The following is a 16,693-nucleotide window of genomic DNA, read 5'->3' on the forward strand; positions in this document are numbered from 1 at the left end:
GATAGGAGACGTTTCAAAAAGCACGTAAGGCTTCAAGCCAAATAACATGTGGACTGACAGACCATGGAGTCAATAACAGTGAGGTTATGCTTGAGGGCAGAAATAAGAGTTAGCATCTTGCTGGTCAGTCCCAACTAGAGTAGATAAAACTAACTGATTCAATAAATCTATTCTAGTAAGCATTGATAGGATTTAAGTCAAAGTAATTGAGATTACTGGAGAAATTGCCATGTAAACATGTTTTGAAAAAGTGTTTTAAAGAAGGCGGTTGGCTCCAATGTAATAGTGCAGATAACTCTCATAACTAGCAGTTACAATGAACAAATTTGGTTTGTGGGAAGTGCTTCTCTTTCTATACAGTTCCATAAAATTAAATCAACCACCTCAAATTTTGCCACTGTACTTGGAAATTTTCTTTCTGATTACCATAATTTCAATAAGTTTTATTACTCCCCAGAAAGTGGTTATTTATGACATTAAACATCACATGTTTTACTATTACTTGTCAAGAAAGAAGCCTAGAAATAAAGAAATGTACATTGTTTTTCATAACAATTTAAGACAGCAGAACATGAGATTGGCAAGTTACTTTAAATGGCAACACCTTACCCAAAGCACTTTTGTATCATAATAGAGAGGCCACAGGAGTTTTGGACCTTCCCCTTCTTCAAACTAACAGTCCCTTCCATTTTTTAAAACAGAGAACTGAAATGTCCCATAGTGATTCAAGCAGAGCTGCTGTGACAATAGCATGAGAAACGCCATTTCTAGATACTGCCCAGAAAAGGAGACTATTCCACAGTAAGGCATAAGAGCATAGTAATGCATATGACTCGTGTCCAGTGGGAATATTCTAAGATAGCAGCAGCATTTAGGTTTTTTTTTTAAAAAAAAAAATTGCTATGGAAATGTAAACAGTTGTTCCTTAAGCAGAGAACGAGCGAGAGGGAGATGAATTTATCTTTTCAAAAAGCTTTATTGGTGGGGGTATGAAATTCAGGACTCACTGTAGCCTAATTATGGAAAAATCAGTACCAACTTTGCATATAAACATGCAATTCAGTTCAGTACTATTTTATTCAATCTTTCTCACATATCATTTTGAATCAACCTTTTCACAATAAGAAATATGGAATAGAATATATGTTTTATAATATTCTAGGAAGATCACATTAAGTTATTAACAAAAATTGACACCAGATCAAAACATTGTATATTTAACACGACAGCTTTTGATACTTTGCTTCTGTGTGATGAGAGTTCGAGAAATCAGTTCAAGTCACCTCCTGATCTACACAGATCTAGACGGAACTGATGGCAAGGGAAGCCATTCTGGTGTTTCTCTCTATGAAAAGCTATTTTGGAGTTATCACATCCTATTCCTAGACAATAAAGTGATAACTTTGCGAAGGTGTAATTTCGTATGTAATACCGACAGTTTTAGATTATTGGCACTTTCTAGCCAATCAAAATATTTAAATCAAAGCACAAACAAAAAGCAGCATGAGCATATATTTCAGGTTACGAGTGCTTAGGTTTCCCCATTCATGGCATCTAATTTTCCTATTCTTTCTTTTTAATAAATGAAACCTTATCTTTGGTTTCTTGTATTTTTCCTGTTATTCTCTCTTTTGTTTCCTCCATCTTCCCCGTGAGTCGCTCCTTTGTTTCTTCCATTTTGCCACTAATCATGTCTCTGGTTTCCCCCATTTTCCCTGATAGTCGCTCTTTTGTTTCTTCCATTCGATCCTGGATATAGTCCTTGACCGGAGGCGGTGTGGACATGTAGTCGTTCTTACGGAGATACTTCACTGTGATAGATGTCCCTCCCAATGTCACCGTGTATCTGGCTGGAGTTGCAATCTTGTAAAGAGGGAGGAAGAATACATGGGTCACTTGGATAGTGAAATCAACCTGGAGTTCTTTTAGAATTCAAGAAAGGGCTTCCACTTTTAAGGTAATATTTATTGTCCTTGCATCAATGCAGGGAACTACTTGTACTATTATGCTAATTAAATCTTATGACCAAAACACCCCAAGCTTCAACAAGCTGAAATAGGTGGGCAACTACTTTTCCCACCCTTGACTCTTTCCTAGAAGGTCTTTTTCTGGCCATTTAAAAAGCGAATTACCTCTCCTAGAAAGATCCAGCAGTGGCAATTGACATTTTAAACCAGTGGCTCCCAACCTTTTTTTGACCAGGGATCACTTGACCAGGAACCACTTGAACAGGGACCACTTCTCCAACATTAGTACCAAAAGGATTACAAATCAGTTTTTGGTCAACTTTAGATTTGGTTTTATTATTTGAGGTGCTGATTCAGAAAACTGCATTGGACAGACCACATCAGCTCTATTTTCTGATACAGAACACATGCCATCCAGTAGTTGCCATCTGCTTGCCCACAGAAAACCATATTTAATAATCTAGAGCTGATGTGGTAGAAGTAATATTTCGTGAGTAGTCAGTCTCTCTCCTCCCGACATCCCTGTTGCCTCGGCAGTGTAAGAGGGTTTTGTGAGACCAGTAGCTCCTGTTGCTATGTGGTTTCGAGGCAACGATTTAGTAATGATGAGGCCGTGGACCATATTTTCGTTCATGTGGACCACTTCTGGTCCATAGACCACAGGTTGGGAACCACTGTTTTAAACAGATGTTGCCTTCTTAGTCATTTAACATTTCAAGGAAAATCAGAAATAGACTTCCAGCTACTTTCATATTTACCCCATACTTCTAGGAAACTGGTGTGTTCCCAGACAGTCCTTGGACAGAATATTTCCCCTGGAGCCAATGCAGTATATGATGGCGCAACTTGCCCCGTAACATCAACCACATATTCAGACCATCTGCATGAGGCTTGAACAGCTATAATAGCCAGCTCTAATTCAAGTAGACCAGTATTTTCAGGGTCCTTATGCCATGCTAAGCAGGAAACAGGATTAGTGTAAACCACAAAGGATTTACAAAGCAAGATACCATCTATTTAATATTTTGTCAAATCTAGTATATGTTGGGATTGAAGCATTTTTTGTATAAGTATGAGCATGATAAGGAAACCCCCTTGTGAATTAAATGATGCCATACAACTCTACTTCGGTAGACAGTTTAAGGATAGGTCACCAATTCAGACTAAACTCAGAGGACATACTTAAACAGACTTAGACCAGATGTATTCACATAAGCTTCGGGGAAGATTGTGAGTGCAGAGAAGCAGGGAGAGAAAACAAGAGTCTTTGGAAGGAAGGCTCGCAAAACATTGTGGAACACATTCAATGTTGCACCTCAAGAACTTTTGTTTTCTTAAAACTTCTGTAGCGGCATATTATGTAACAAATCGAATCTAAACACTGAATGTTAGTTACATTAAACTGTGGAGAAGCAAGACAAATTTCACTCAGAAGAATGGTTTTGGAAGAATGACAAGTTTAAAAAAAAACAGATTTTCAAAGCAAGAAGACAACTTTACCTTTAAAAGGACTAAATAAGACCCTTTATGTGCTTTTGATTGTCCTCTCTAATCTCGTACCCTGTGTACTCGCTCTCTCCTCCCACCCAGATCTTTGTTCCCAGTTTTGAGTTCCACATAATGACATATCATCAGGAAATTTGTGGGAGGACATATACTAATTCCTGTTTCAATGAGTGCTGATGGTTTGGCAGTTTGTATCTACTTATAACTGCTCTTTGCCTCTTGCATCAGAACAATCCCTTACTTCTCTGAATGCATTTTGTACTTGGCAAAGGAGTCAAAGGCCAGAAATCTTCATAACAAAGTAGTATGACACAGGCAATTAGAAAGAAAAATTTAAAAAGCATCGAACAAGCAGATCCTATTGCAACAGGAAATAATGTGGTTGAGAATACATACAGTAAAATCAGGACTACCATCTTTAAAGGAGTTTTAAATTCAATTTAAAGGAAGAAAAGGATCAAAAATATTATTATAAAGAAGTAGTTTTAAAATAACTAGTTGGGTTTTAATGTCATATTCATTGCAATGGAATGACAGCTTCTAATAGGAAGGGAAGGAACATTTCATCAGTTGGGGTTTCCCTAGCAACTGAGACCAGACGGGAGACTTTGGACAGATAAACTCTCTCTGTAGACTGTGATGGGAGACAACAAATGGGTGACAAAAAATACCAGAACACATAACATCAGTTAAAAAGGTATACATATTTAAGCAATACATATTTAAACCCATCAATAAATACTTTAAAAACCATAATTTAAAAAAATTATCTGTGTCCCAAGCTGTCTGAGATAGACCAGACAATTTATCATTTCAGAGTCTGGAGTGGATGAAGTAAATGTCCTCTGAGTAACAATGAATCTGGTTTTGGCTGATTGAAGTTGATGTTTCCTAGAAGACCTGAGTGTACCAAGTGGATTATATGGGAGGAAGGATTCCTGTAAGCAATCCAGACACAAACTACGTAGGGTTTTCAAGGGAATAAAGCAACCTTTTGTATTTTGCCCAGAAACCTACTGCCACCGAGTAGAATTATTTAATACTAGTTTAGGTACCTGGTGGTGCCCGGGTTATTAGAATAAGGAATTGCTTGTTTTGGGATGTTAGGTAATATCACTTAAGTTTGGTCCAGATCCATTGTTGACTGGGTTTAGTGCTCTTTAGATAAGGATAAACTACAACTCTGAGATTCCCAGGGCAACCACCCCTAACTTCTTCCAGTGTGTGCAGTTGGCCATGTTGGGTCTGCGTGCCAAGTTTGGCTCAGATCCATCATCGCCTGAATTTAGTGCTCTCTGGATAAGGGTGAACCCCAACTTCCAAATTTCCACAGCAATCACCCCCAATCCTGCCTGTATGCACAGTTGGCAATGCTGGGTCTGTGCGCCAAGTTTGGTCCAGATGCGACGTCGGCTGGGTGGACTGCTCTCTGGATGCGGGTGAACTACAACTCTCTGAAATCAAGGTCAATTTCCACAAACCACAGAAGTATGTTCAGTTGGTCATGGGGGTTCTCTGTGCCAAGTCTGGTCCCAGTCCATTGTTGTTTTTTTTTGGGGGGGGGGGGATCACAGTTTCTCCAAATATCTATATCTATAGATATAGATTGGTGGAATACCGTCACTCCTAGAAGTACCAATAGCTAAACTTGAAGCCGGAATTTGGTCTGAAGTTTCAAACTTGGGACAAAGGCAGTCCAATGTACAGTACTACATTTGGCTTCGATTTTCAAAAGGCATTCATTCAAAAGAGACACACTATCCTTAGCTGATGCCATTACTGAAGACACAGAAAAGTATATTTGGATGTTATTATTGCATTCCTGAAAACTTCTTTGAAAGTTAGATCTATAGAGCCACTTACCTTGTACATTGCATATGCAGTTAATGCATTTCCACTTTGAGAATGCTTTAGAATATTTACAACGCTTTCAGGCAACCCTATGAATTCAAGGAAAGGAACGAGATTCACTCCTCTGTGAAAGAGAGATGAAAATGAAAAAATTGCAAACATTCCCATGGAAATATTTGGCATGGTTACCAAACATTAAAGACTCTTATATACTGTTTAGTCAATCATGCTTTGCCTGGACCATAATTCAGAAACCAGTTCTGATTTCATATTAGAGCTTTAGTACTACAACGTACTGCAACATAAAATAAGCTTTTGGAACTGTTTCCAATAATGATGGGCTTATATCTGCATGTGATGGACACAGCTGAATAATAGCCTATGTGTTTTGCATACAGAAGGTATTTTGCACACAGAAGATATTTGGTTAAAAGATCACACAGCATTCGTCACAGAGATTGGGAGAGGCTGCTACTACTGAGCTATTTGGAGGGCCATAGATCTGAATTGCAATGTCACTTTGCATGCCCAAGTATTTTATCTGCACTTTGAAAACCGAGGGGCTGAAATATAATGGATACCTTCAATATATAAACAGATTATTACAAGCATACAATCTTATTTACATTATGACTTAACCTTCAATCTATGAAAATATTTCTGTTGATTTTTAGAGTTTCATAACTTTCTCAGAGTGAATACTAATTTGTATCTCATTATAAAATGAATGAAGTACAGAGATTAGGAAATTTCTTCTAAGCCAAAAATGAAAAAGCTAACCCATGCATTATATATTTACCCTGAAGTAAACATTACCAAATTGAATATGCACATATGTATAACTGAATATGCTTATGGCATTCCTTATGGCCTAATATAAAATCCACACAGATGTAATGACTTTCTCTAATATGTATCTGGATTCATTGATCACTGTTGTAAGGCAAAACCATGACAAGAAAAAAGTTCCATGACATTTTATGTATGTATGTATGTATGTATGTATGTGTGTATATATATATAGAGAGAGAGAGAGAGGGAGGGAGGGAGGGAGGGAGGGAGAGGGAGGGAGATGGTTCAATACTGAAACCAATCTTGCTGTAGCCATATGCTGTTAGGACAGAAACACATTGCTGTGAACTTTACAGAGTGAGGACTATGATAAGAATCAGTTAGGTGTGTCATTTATGTAAAACCAAGAGTTTAATGTTTGTTACCTTTGAGTGTTTTTGCATTATAGGTTATAGTTAGAACAACATAATACCTGAAACAATGATAAGTTTGATGCTGAAAGCATGAACCTCTGACATCAGAAGGTATTATAATGAAGTGTTTGTTTTAGTTACTCTAACCAACTGGCATTAAGTGCCCTTTCTAAGAGCTATCATTCCAAATGTCATTCTAAATTTATCCTCCCTCAGAGTAATAAAGTTCCAAGCTATTTAATATTTTGCTTTAGTAGGATACACCAAATATTCACCCACTATCTTTCCAAGTGTGTAAACATTTGCTGGTTTTTCCTAGAGACCAAATTGTGAAAAACAGGTTTGGCCTCTGACATGCTGAACTAGAAATCTATTTAGTTAGAAACAAAAACACGGTTGATTGTGCAACTTGATAATAACTATGGGAATGGAAAATTCTAACATTTGGTACGTCATTTGTATTTTCAACAAGATTTGAGTTTTCAAATATATAAAGGTGTTTTCAGAAGTTGTTTATAGCAGTACAATTTCAATGAGCTGATGATGTACAAAAGCTTTAAAATGTTTAGTGATTCTGAAACATTAGCATTTCTGATTAAAGATTGGGAGTTTCTATTTCTTATTTGAAAAAGTTTAAACTGTTTGCTTTATATCCTAACATAAATAACGGCGATTTCGTTTTTATTTGTTTTTTTTAATGATGTTGGAAACCACGCTGCATTCTAGCCATAGAAAAATGAGGGATAAATCTGATAAAATAAGTGTGGAACTATGTCTTTCATCTATGTCAACAGCATGATTAGAATCATATAATTGGAAGCCCAGGTCTCTGCCGTGCAGGAAAACACAAAGCGCTCGTGAAAGATATTCAGCTTTTGTTTAAAAACCTCAGTGTATTTCCATTGTCGAATGGCTCTTACCATCAGGAAGTTCTTCCTAGCGTTTAGATGAATCCTCGTTTTCTGTAGTTTTAATCTATTGCTCTGAGTACTAGTCCCTCGAGCAGCAAAAAACAACCATGCTCTATCTTCTATATGACATCCTTTCAAATATTTAGACATGGATATCACATCACCTTTTAATTTTCTCTTCTCCAGGCTAAATATATTCAGTTCCCTAAGCTTCTCCTCACAAGGCATGGTTTCCAGACCTTTCATCAGTTTGGCCAGTCTCCTCCTCTTCCTCCTCCTTAAACTGTGATGCCCAAAACTAAACACCTTATTCCAAGTGACCTCTAACCAAAATGGAGTGGGACTATTACGTTCCTCAATGAAGACAGTATAGTCTTGTCAATTCGACACAGCATGAAAAAGGAATGTTCCCGTTTGAAATAAATAGATTAGGGACTTGAAACAGCAATTAAAACAATAGGAATACTGTAAATGGAGTTACTTGAACAAAAAAGTACACTGCGTAATCAGATTGGAATTCAATTTTCCTTTCTTGTCAATAGGGAATTTTTTACTAACACAGGACGTTCTCTGATTTAGAGAAAGACTCCCTTAAGCGGACAATGGCCAAGACTTTACACACCATGGCTGTTTAGCATAATTTCTGCATGTGCCGAAATTGTATAAGACAGTGTCTTATATTCTTGCATTCTTATACTAAGACTGCTTTCCCCCAAAAACTCATATTTTGCAAAGCAGAAGTGGTAAATATTTAATGCCGTGTTTTGAAAAAATGTAATTAAAAATATGAAGAAACAGGCATTTTGTTTCATTGTTGAATCCAGCAAATAATGCCACATTCTTTAAAAAAATCCAACATTGCAGTGTAATAATGATCACTGTAAACTGTTATAGAACTGACTATCTAGGCTTGCAGTGTATTTTTTTTTAAAAGGTCAAGGGAAGTAGCTAACACCACTTTATTCAACAGATTGTAATAAATACATCACACTATTTCCAAGAGGGTTGGACAGAGCAAGGAACCTTTAGATTCATTTCTGAGGGCAGCTCAACTAGTAAAATACACATACATTAAAAAAATACATTAAAAAAGAAAAACATCACTGCAATCTAATATAACTCTACTGGAAACAAGTCCCACTAAGCTCAGTAAGGCTTATTCAAGAACTGCTCATCCCAATACATAGCTAATCTGTTAATGAAATCAAAAATAAATATTCAATGATGACATGACACACAAGCATACATGCCAACATTGTTATTTTGGCTTCTTTCACATATCAGACACCTCTGTTTTTAAAAAGCACACTGAACAGATGGATAGTAATATGCCATTGCTTCTCTTGGGTAACACTCTGCAGTACTATCACAGTACCTTGGCGAAGAGAAGATTGAAGGTTGAAATGAATGCACAATTTAAATCAGGCCTCTTCAACCTTAAGCTGTTTGGGTCTCTAATTCCTAGAAGCCCCAGCCAGCCTGTTCAATGATCAGAAATTCTGGGAGCTGAAGTCACCTGGAGGGTCACAGGTTGAAGAGGCTTGATTTAAACATTTCAAGGACTTGTTTTCTGCAACTCCAGAGGGTAGGACCAGGTATAATGAAGTTACAAAAGAGCAAGTTTTGATTGAACATTAGAAATACCTTCTCAACAGTTACAGCAGTTTGTAATGGGTTCAACTGTGTAGAGAGGTAGTGTGGTTTCCTTCTTTGGACACCTTGCTGGGCAGCTACCTGACAGGATGTTTTAGCTGATGTTCTTGCTACTGTGAAGGGGATTGGACTTGATGGACCACGAGGCCCCTCCCTATTCTAGGAAACTATTCTGTGTGCTATGTTAAGATTTGTCTGAAGTTAATAAATACAGTGATAATGAATTCACTACTTACTTTAAAGCTGCATAGTAAAAGGCTCCAAACCATAGGCTGGAAGTCAGAAGATGGACTGGAATAAGAACTTTGCCATACTGCTTAAAAGTTCTTTTGAACCTCTGCACAAGGCTAATTGATTTATCTTGCAAGGGATCAATCTCCACAGGATTTGGTTCTACAGGTGCTCCCTGAGCTACGTTTTCAGTTGGTGGGGTAGAAGTCTCTCTCTTCAGTTCTTTATCATGAGGGTCTTCTGGTTGTGGTGGCCCCCTGCCCACAAATTCCCGTTCCTTGGAAATGCAAACAGCAGCAGATTCATGAAGACACTGGCATTGGATCTGCAGAGGCACTGAAACCATTTTTTGTCTTTTAATGAGCAAGGAGGGTTGTCCTTTCAAGCATGGAAACATGCAAGTGCGATGGGATACCAAAGATGTCCTGTACGCCAGCTGTAGTGATCTCTGCATTTTGGTTGAGGGCAACAACATATTGAAGATACGTTATATGACTCCTAGGAAATGAAACAAATACAGGGTTAAATTTTAAAAAATTGTAAGCACTGTTCCGTTCCAGATGTCACAAGGATAAGACAACAGTAAACACACTTTCCCAAAACCATCTTGGTAAAGTCAGAAAATTAACTACAATATGATTTCCCCTGAATAGGGAGAATTTGAGCATTATATAGAAATATGGAGAAGTCTGAAAAAGTTTCTCTTGAACATAAAAAAGAAATTTCAACATGGTTTCCCCACAGATGTTTTATATACCTCTGCTAAGGAAAGAATTATTAGTTATCTTAATAACTTCCAGATTCTTAATAAAGTTTTATATATATATTGTGGAAATGCATGTATGAATAAGAAGCAATGCTCAATCACATTTGGGAGAGGTGTGATCTAATTTGGAATTAGACCTGATGAGCTGTCGTATGAGAAGACTAATGAAGCAAATTGTTTCATCATCCTAGTACAAGTTCATTACATCTTTTTCAAAATCCTTGTAACCAGAAGTGATTTGGATTTCAGATTTTGGGGGAATTTTGGAATACTTATATTTGCATATACATACATAATATTGATCTTGAAGATGGCACTCTAGAAACATTATTTGAATGTTTCATATACAGGCAGTTCCCGAATTACAAACATCCAAGTTACATCTGACTTTTAGTTACAAACTGGTTGTGTGTGTGTGACTCGATTGAAGCTTTTGCATCAATCCCTGTTTTCAGGAGAACACAATTTTTTCAAAATCCAACTGTCACAGGGACAGGAAGTGAGGTGAAATCTTCTGAATAGGGTCACAGACAGTGAAACAATGTTATAGGACTGTTAATCCTTCCCTATGCTGTTGTTACACTTAAAACATGTTCCTGTTCTGACATACACACAAATTCAATTTAATAACAGAACTTATCTGATCTGTAACTGGGGAACTGCCTGTACACATTATATACATAGCCAGAATGTAATTTTATACAATATTTGTAATAATTTTGTGTATGAAATAAAGTTTGTGTGAACTGAACTATCAAAAAGCAAAGTTCTTTGTTTCTCAGTCACCCACATGGACACATGGACAATTTTTGAATTCTGTAGTGCAGTCAGCCCTCCACATTAATTGGGATTAGGATGAACAGCACTCTAGTAAAAGCAGAAAAGCCATTACGAATTCTAGCGTGCACACACACACAAATAACAAACATTTGGCAAAATCTTTGGCTAAAATGGGATTGGTGTGAAGAATATACACATTAATAATGGTTGTTTTTATAACTTTTATGTGATATTGTTTTTATACTCATGTACCATTTATGTTATATACTACACTTGTAGCGTCTTGTAAGTCGCCCTGAGTTCCTTTCGGGAGATGTGGCAGGATATAAATAAAAGTTTATTATTAATACAATTTTCTTAGTGTGCACAGCATACACACCAAAGCCAACCTTTAAACCCACTGTTTCTTAGCCACTAAAGTTAGGTAAGAAACTCAGCTATGCCAAGCTTCTAGAGAAGATGTAACCAACCCCTCACTATGCCACACCTTTCAAGGAAAATATTCTGAGATACAAACATAATTCAAATAAGAAAGTAGTGTACAGTTATTCAAGAATTCCATTCCTGGATGCCACACTCTTCCACTTCATATATAATCCATACGAAAAGTACGAAGTTTCACATTTCTCCACATGAGCTATTCCTTGTTGCTTGTTAAATTAAGAAAACAAAGCAGCAAGGGCAGTTTCACCTGGCTATTTCCATCTTTTTAAAATTATATCATAATGGGTTAAGAGACTGAGATAGAAAGGCTGGAAGCATCTGGTTGTCTAAAAGAATTTAAAATCTATCACATGACACAAAGTAATTGACAAACCTGGCCTATGGTCAAATCAGCCTCCACCAAAGAATCCAGCCTTGTAGTCTCAATTGCCAAGTTGATTGTATTAACGATGTAAGAAAGCTAGTGATACCATTTATTTGTGAGAACATAGTTGCTATAGTTTCTGTTAGTCATTAAAACTGTATAGCTATGTCTATATTTGTATATACGAATTACATAAAATAGTTTTAATCTTCAAGAGGTGAAGACTTCGGCACACACTGACCTTTCAAGCAACAGTGATTTCTTAAGTATTTCTTCTACTACAGGATTGTGGACTTCATACACACACTGCTGGAAGTCTCAGGTATCCTGTTACAGGAAAACATGGGAGGTGATAATGACATTTTATCAGTCAATGTCTGATTGGCTTTGAAAATACTGATCTTTCTAAAGGCTTTAAGAGTGTGTACTACATACATCTGGTGTAGTAGACTGATTTGAAGTTTAGAGCTGCCCTCTACTGTACTTTCCTAGCACTACAACTACTGTGGTGAACTTGTTCTAACAAAAAAATACTTTTACTTTTCTTTGGCCTGCTGAAAAGGGCTTTAATTTTCTTTTTTCCTTCACCCCATCCAACAAAAACATAAATATAAACCTTTTCCTGTTCACTGCACAACACACTAATTATGTTGATTTACGTGATTTTATTCCAAATCTTTCTTACAATATTGTTGCTGTAAATCAGGGGCGGGGACCTCATAATCTGAGGTTCCTAGTAGCATCTAAACAGGTTTGGGATCAAAAAATACTTTCCTGAACTCCAGGGATCTATTTCATCACCTGAGTATTTGCACTGCCTTTACCATTTTGGACTCAGGAGAAAGAACCATTAAAAGAAGGAGGAGGGGAAAGAAGGAGGAAGGATTTCTGGTTGATTTCCTTTCTAGAAAATTTGGGGACCAACAGCTTTCATGTTTTGCTCCTAGTAATGTCTGTTTTAGGGCTAGGAAAGACCTTGTTACATACAGGAAGTCAAACTGAAATTTGGCTCTCAACTTCTGTCAGTTTCCCATTTCCACCATAAATAATATGGAGAATCATAAGCAAATGATTGCTTGCAGATTGCTATCAAGATTCTATATCACATATTCTTTGCAGAGTTGAAAAAATGACTCCCCCCCAGCCTGTATCATTTTTTATTAACAACTTGCTCCCAAAAATTTAGTTATAAAAAGAAGACAGTCAAGCTAAAAGAGCTCAGAAATGTAAAGAAGGCCTTTACATCAAATCTGTCACAAAGAAATTATGGCTAGATTCAAAGCAGGAATACCTGCTTGGGAAGAATAAATGCAATTGTATGAAGTGGCTGCTTATAAAAGAGAAAATGGCAAACAGACAATACATTTTTTGAAGACCATACAATATGTAACTGACAGCATGTTAAGAAGTATGTATGATTTAGTACTGAACATATAATACTTCAACAATGAATGTATTAAAGAGTTGCCACTGATCGAAAATGGAATTGCTTACCTTTTACAATGCTCTTGGAAATGAAAGATTTTCACAGCAATTATCCTTTTTATTACATTGCTGTGATGTGATCAACTCATTGTACTTCCAATCTAGAAGAGAAGGCCACAGAGAATGGATTAGTCACTTTTTTAGTGCAGAGTCTTCAGCTTCCCAACAGAACAAAACCTATATAAATGCCAGGGCATATTTCAAAACTGAGAGAGCAATTTTTGAAGCAAACACCAAGAAAATATCTTAGTCTGCTGTCACTTAATGGCTCTAGCCTTATTTGTAGACCAGATTAAGCACAATTTCTGACCTAGCAGTCTTCTGTTTGGGTCCAGTTTCAGATAGCTAATTTTCCTCACGGAAGATATTAAACTTATTAGTTGTATATGCATGCTGTTGAAAGTCACTGTGAGTAGACAAACTTGCTTGACTTCAGGTTCCCATGGCCTAACTTGGGGTTTATTCTGGAAAATTGATGTAATAAACCCTATACAATGGGAAGAGGATGTGGAAAGCTTATTATATAGCATTTGAGTGGGTTCCACCTCTATTTTTCAAACACAATTCAAATTCTGTCATGAAGACAGTCTTATTATCTGAAAATATCCTCTACATACTGACATTTGCATGTCAGAGCAAACAACAAAGAGATGTAGCAGTTAGCTGTTCTCAAAGTTTCATAATGGGTGGACATTTGTGATAGAGCTTCCTTAGATCCCTACATGGCACTATCTTTCCCTGGTGGTGGGACTGTATGTGCCTGCGAGGCAAGAAGCTACAACTGTGACAGTAGCATAGTTGCTAGTAGAGTGTCCCATGTGAGACAGGCTGCAAGCAGGACAGTGAAGGAAACTAATTGGAAGAAAGCTTTGACAAAAAGGCAAATAATTGTGTCCTAGAGCAAATCAAGTTCAAATTCTTCCTAGAAGTCAACATGACTAAACTTCAGACATATCATGAGAAGACATAACTCACTAGAAAATACAACAATGCAGAAGGCAGTATGACAAAAGGAAGGCCCTATTACGGGTGGATAGATTCTATCAAGGAAGACAGTGCCTTGGGTCTGCAAGACTTGATGATTCAGAGGTCCCTTGTTCATAGAGTCACTATGGGTTGAAGTGGACTTTGCATCAGTTAAGAACAACTTGGCCCTGGTTTTTAACAGCTACTTTAACCAGGAAAATTTTTGATATTTTAAAACCAACTACAGTACTGCTTAACTCTGTGTTTATGCTGCTAGTTCTCTTCTGTTGTGTGAGACCAGGCATGGGCAAACTTTTGCCCTCCAGGTGTTTTGGACTTCAGCTCCCACAATTCTTAACAATAAGTAATTTTACCGGCTGTTATGAATTGTGGGAGTTGAAGTCCAAAACACCAAAGTTTGCCCATGCCTGTGTTAGACAATGTGCAATTGCAGGAGAAGAGGCCCCCAAACAACTGACTGTTTGATGCAAGAAGAAAATCTGATGCGTGGGTTTGGCCATTTTCCCCTAAAGTTCCATGCTCTGGTATCATATTACTGCCAATAAGAAACAAACCAGGAATTTCAAGTCTATGGTTTGTGAACCTACATCAACAGTTTGAGTAGTTCTAATGTGGTTCAACATGATGATAAAGCAGTAGAAAGATTTACAAAGTCTAAAGTGACACATTAGGAGCCCCAAATAGAACAGATTAATGAAACCAACGGGTGAACAACATTAAGCCAATATGTCAGCAAATCCCTGAGATTCAGCAGGTTTCAGTATTCAAGCCACGGGCTCCTTGAAAACCCACCAAGGGCTGCATGTGGTTGGTGACACAGAGTCAAACACATTAAAAAATGTATGGCAATTTCTCACTTTGACACATTAATTAATATAAGTTGTATACACTTTTATATACAGCCAGAAATCCATAAAAATAATAAGACATTTTATGTTCTGGTCTGGCTTACCTATTCGAACGTATCTCTACTTGTGAACCATCTAGGACTTTAAGATTGTCTGGGGAGGCCCTGTTCTTGATCAAGCCTTCCTCTCAGTTGTGTTTGGCGGGGACAAGAGACAGGATTTTCTCAGTGGTGGCCCCTTGGCTATGGAACGCGCTCCCCAGGGATAAAAGATCAGCTCCCTCCCTTCTAACATTCCGCCAAATGGTTAAGGCCTGGCTCTTCAAGCAAACTTTTTCTACTGGAGCATAATTAGATGTAAACGAATATATGGAATGTCTGACTGCAACTGGACAACGATTTTAGTAAGGAGACACTGAGGATCTTGTTTTTAGATATATTTGCTTTTTATAATAATTTAATAAATGTTGAATTGTTTATAACTGTATTTTGATATTTGTTATGGCATCGAATAATTGTAGACTGTGAACTGCCTTGAGTCACCTCTGGCTGAGAAAGGCGGTATACAAATACAGTAAATAAATAAATACCTTCCAGCCTCTTTTCAAGTCTTGAGGCAGGGAACAACACAGAATTAAAATATTATTATATTTATTATTGTTATTAACTTTATTTGTACCCCGCTAACATCTCCCGAAGGACTCGGTGCGGCTCACAAAGGCCAAGGCCCTCAATAAAACAACAGCATAACAAATACAACAATAAAACTCATAAAGCAAACCAAAAAAACTTTGTAGCAACAACAGTAAAACATCAAAACATTACATCATGACACATTTAAAACTAGAGCCGGGTCAAATGTAATGAATAAATTAAAAGTGCTGGACATGACAGGTGAAATGTAAGGATTTTGGGGTAGGTGCGATGTGCAGACAATCTTAAATCTCTAAGAAAGTGCGTTTGGGACATGATGCTGGGAGTTTCCTATTCTGGAAAGGCACACTGGAACAGCCAGGTCTTCATGCTCTTTCTAAAGACTGCCAACGTTGGGGCTTGTCTAATGTCCTTGGGGAGAGAGTTCCAGAGTCGGGGGGGCTACCACAGAGAAGGGCCTGTCCCTCGTCCCCACCAAACCTGAAGGGGACTCAAAGTGGCTACAACAGATAAGTAAAAACAACAACAACAACAACAACAACAAAGTTTCAAATACTCCTTGGCTCATTTCTATGGTTTCCTGGGAGTTGTAGTTTGGCGAGAGAGCTGAGAAACCTTCCTACAGGATTCCATGGCAGTGAAAGTGGTATCAAAGTGGATTAATTGTGCAGCGTAGATGCAGCCTCAGTGGGCGTGGAGTTCCAACACAACTGCAGCAGCAATAGCGGAGGGGGGCAGTTTTCCCCTCTAGCAAAGGCATTTGGAGGAAAGGGGGCGGCTTCTTCCCGCCTAAAGGAGGCTTGGCTCGATTCGTGAGAGTTCATTACAACTAAGCCCACCCAAGGGATGGTTCCCCTTCCCCACCCGAGAGCCACGAAGCAGGAGACCGCGCTCACCTCTCGCAGAGGGCCACATCCCTCAGGGTCAGACGCTCTAGGCGCTTCTCTCTCTGACCCCCTCCTTCCCTTCCCACGAGCGAGGCGCCATTTGCCCGCCCAGCCTTCCCCGCCCATTCCGGCCGGAAGTGCGCATGCTCGCTGCG

At 38.0% G+C, this 16,693-nt stretch overlaps 1 protein-coding gene across 2 annotated transcripts; it reads right to left on the reverse strand.

The window, feature by feature from the left end:
* Positions 1-892: 892 nt before the first annotated feature.
* Positions 893-16,686, reverse strand: FAM210A (family with sequence similarity 210 member A). 2 transcript variants are annotated; one of them, XM_067467472.1, is made up of 6 exons: positions 16,548-16,686; positions 13,173-13,264; positions 11,920-12,005; positions 9,330-9,822; positions 5,337-5,448; positions 893-1,863 (listed from the first exon to the last, which is right to left on the reverse strand). In XM_067467472.1, exons 4-6 carry the CDS (start codon positions 9,797-9,799, stop codon positions 1,564-1,566), a joined length of 882 nt encoding a protein of 293 aa, XP_067323573.1. In that variant the 5' UTR covers positions 9,800-9,822; positions 11,920-12,005; positions 13,173-13,264; positions 16,548-16,686; the 3' UTR covers positions 893-1,563. The 2 variants fall into 2 exon arrangements, with proteins under 2 accessions (XP_067323573.1, XP_060630988.2); XM_060775005.2 differs by lacking the exon at positions 11,920-12,005.
* Positions 16,687-16,693: the final 7 nt, after the last annotated feature.

This window comes from Anolis sagrei, chromosome 4 (assembly GCF_037176765.1).
Source record: "Anolis sagrei isolate rAnoSag1 chromosome 4, rAnoSag1.mat, whole genome shotgun sequence".
In the NCBI taxonomy this organism is placed as follows: domain Eukaryota; kingdom Metazoa; phylum Chordata; class Lepidosauria; order Squamata; family Dactyloidae; genus Anolis; species Anolis sagrei.

Coding starts and splice junctions, on each gene's coding strand:
- FAM210A (XM_060775005.2), bottom strand. CDS start 9,799: ATGTTGTTGCCCTCAACCAAAATGCAGAGATCACTACAGCTGGCGTAC. Junction 5,449..9,329: donor TTTTACTATGCAGCTTTAAA/GTAAGTAGTGAA, acceptor TCTCTTTCACAG/AGGAGTGAATCTCGTTCCTT. Junction 1,864..5,336: donor CTGCATATGCAATGTACAAG/GTAAGTGGCTCT, acceptor CCTCTTTACAAG/ATTGCAACTCCAGCCAGATA.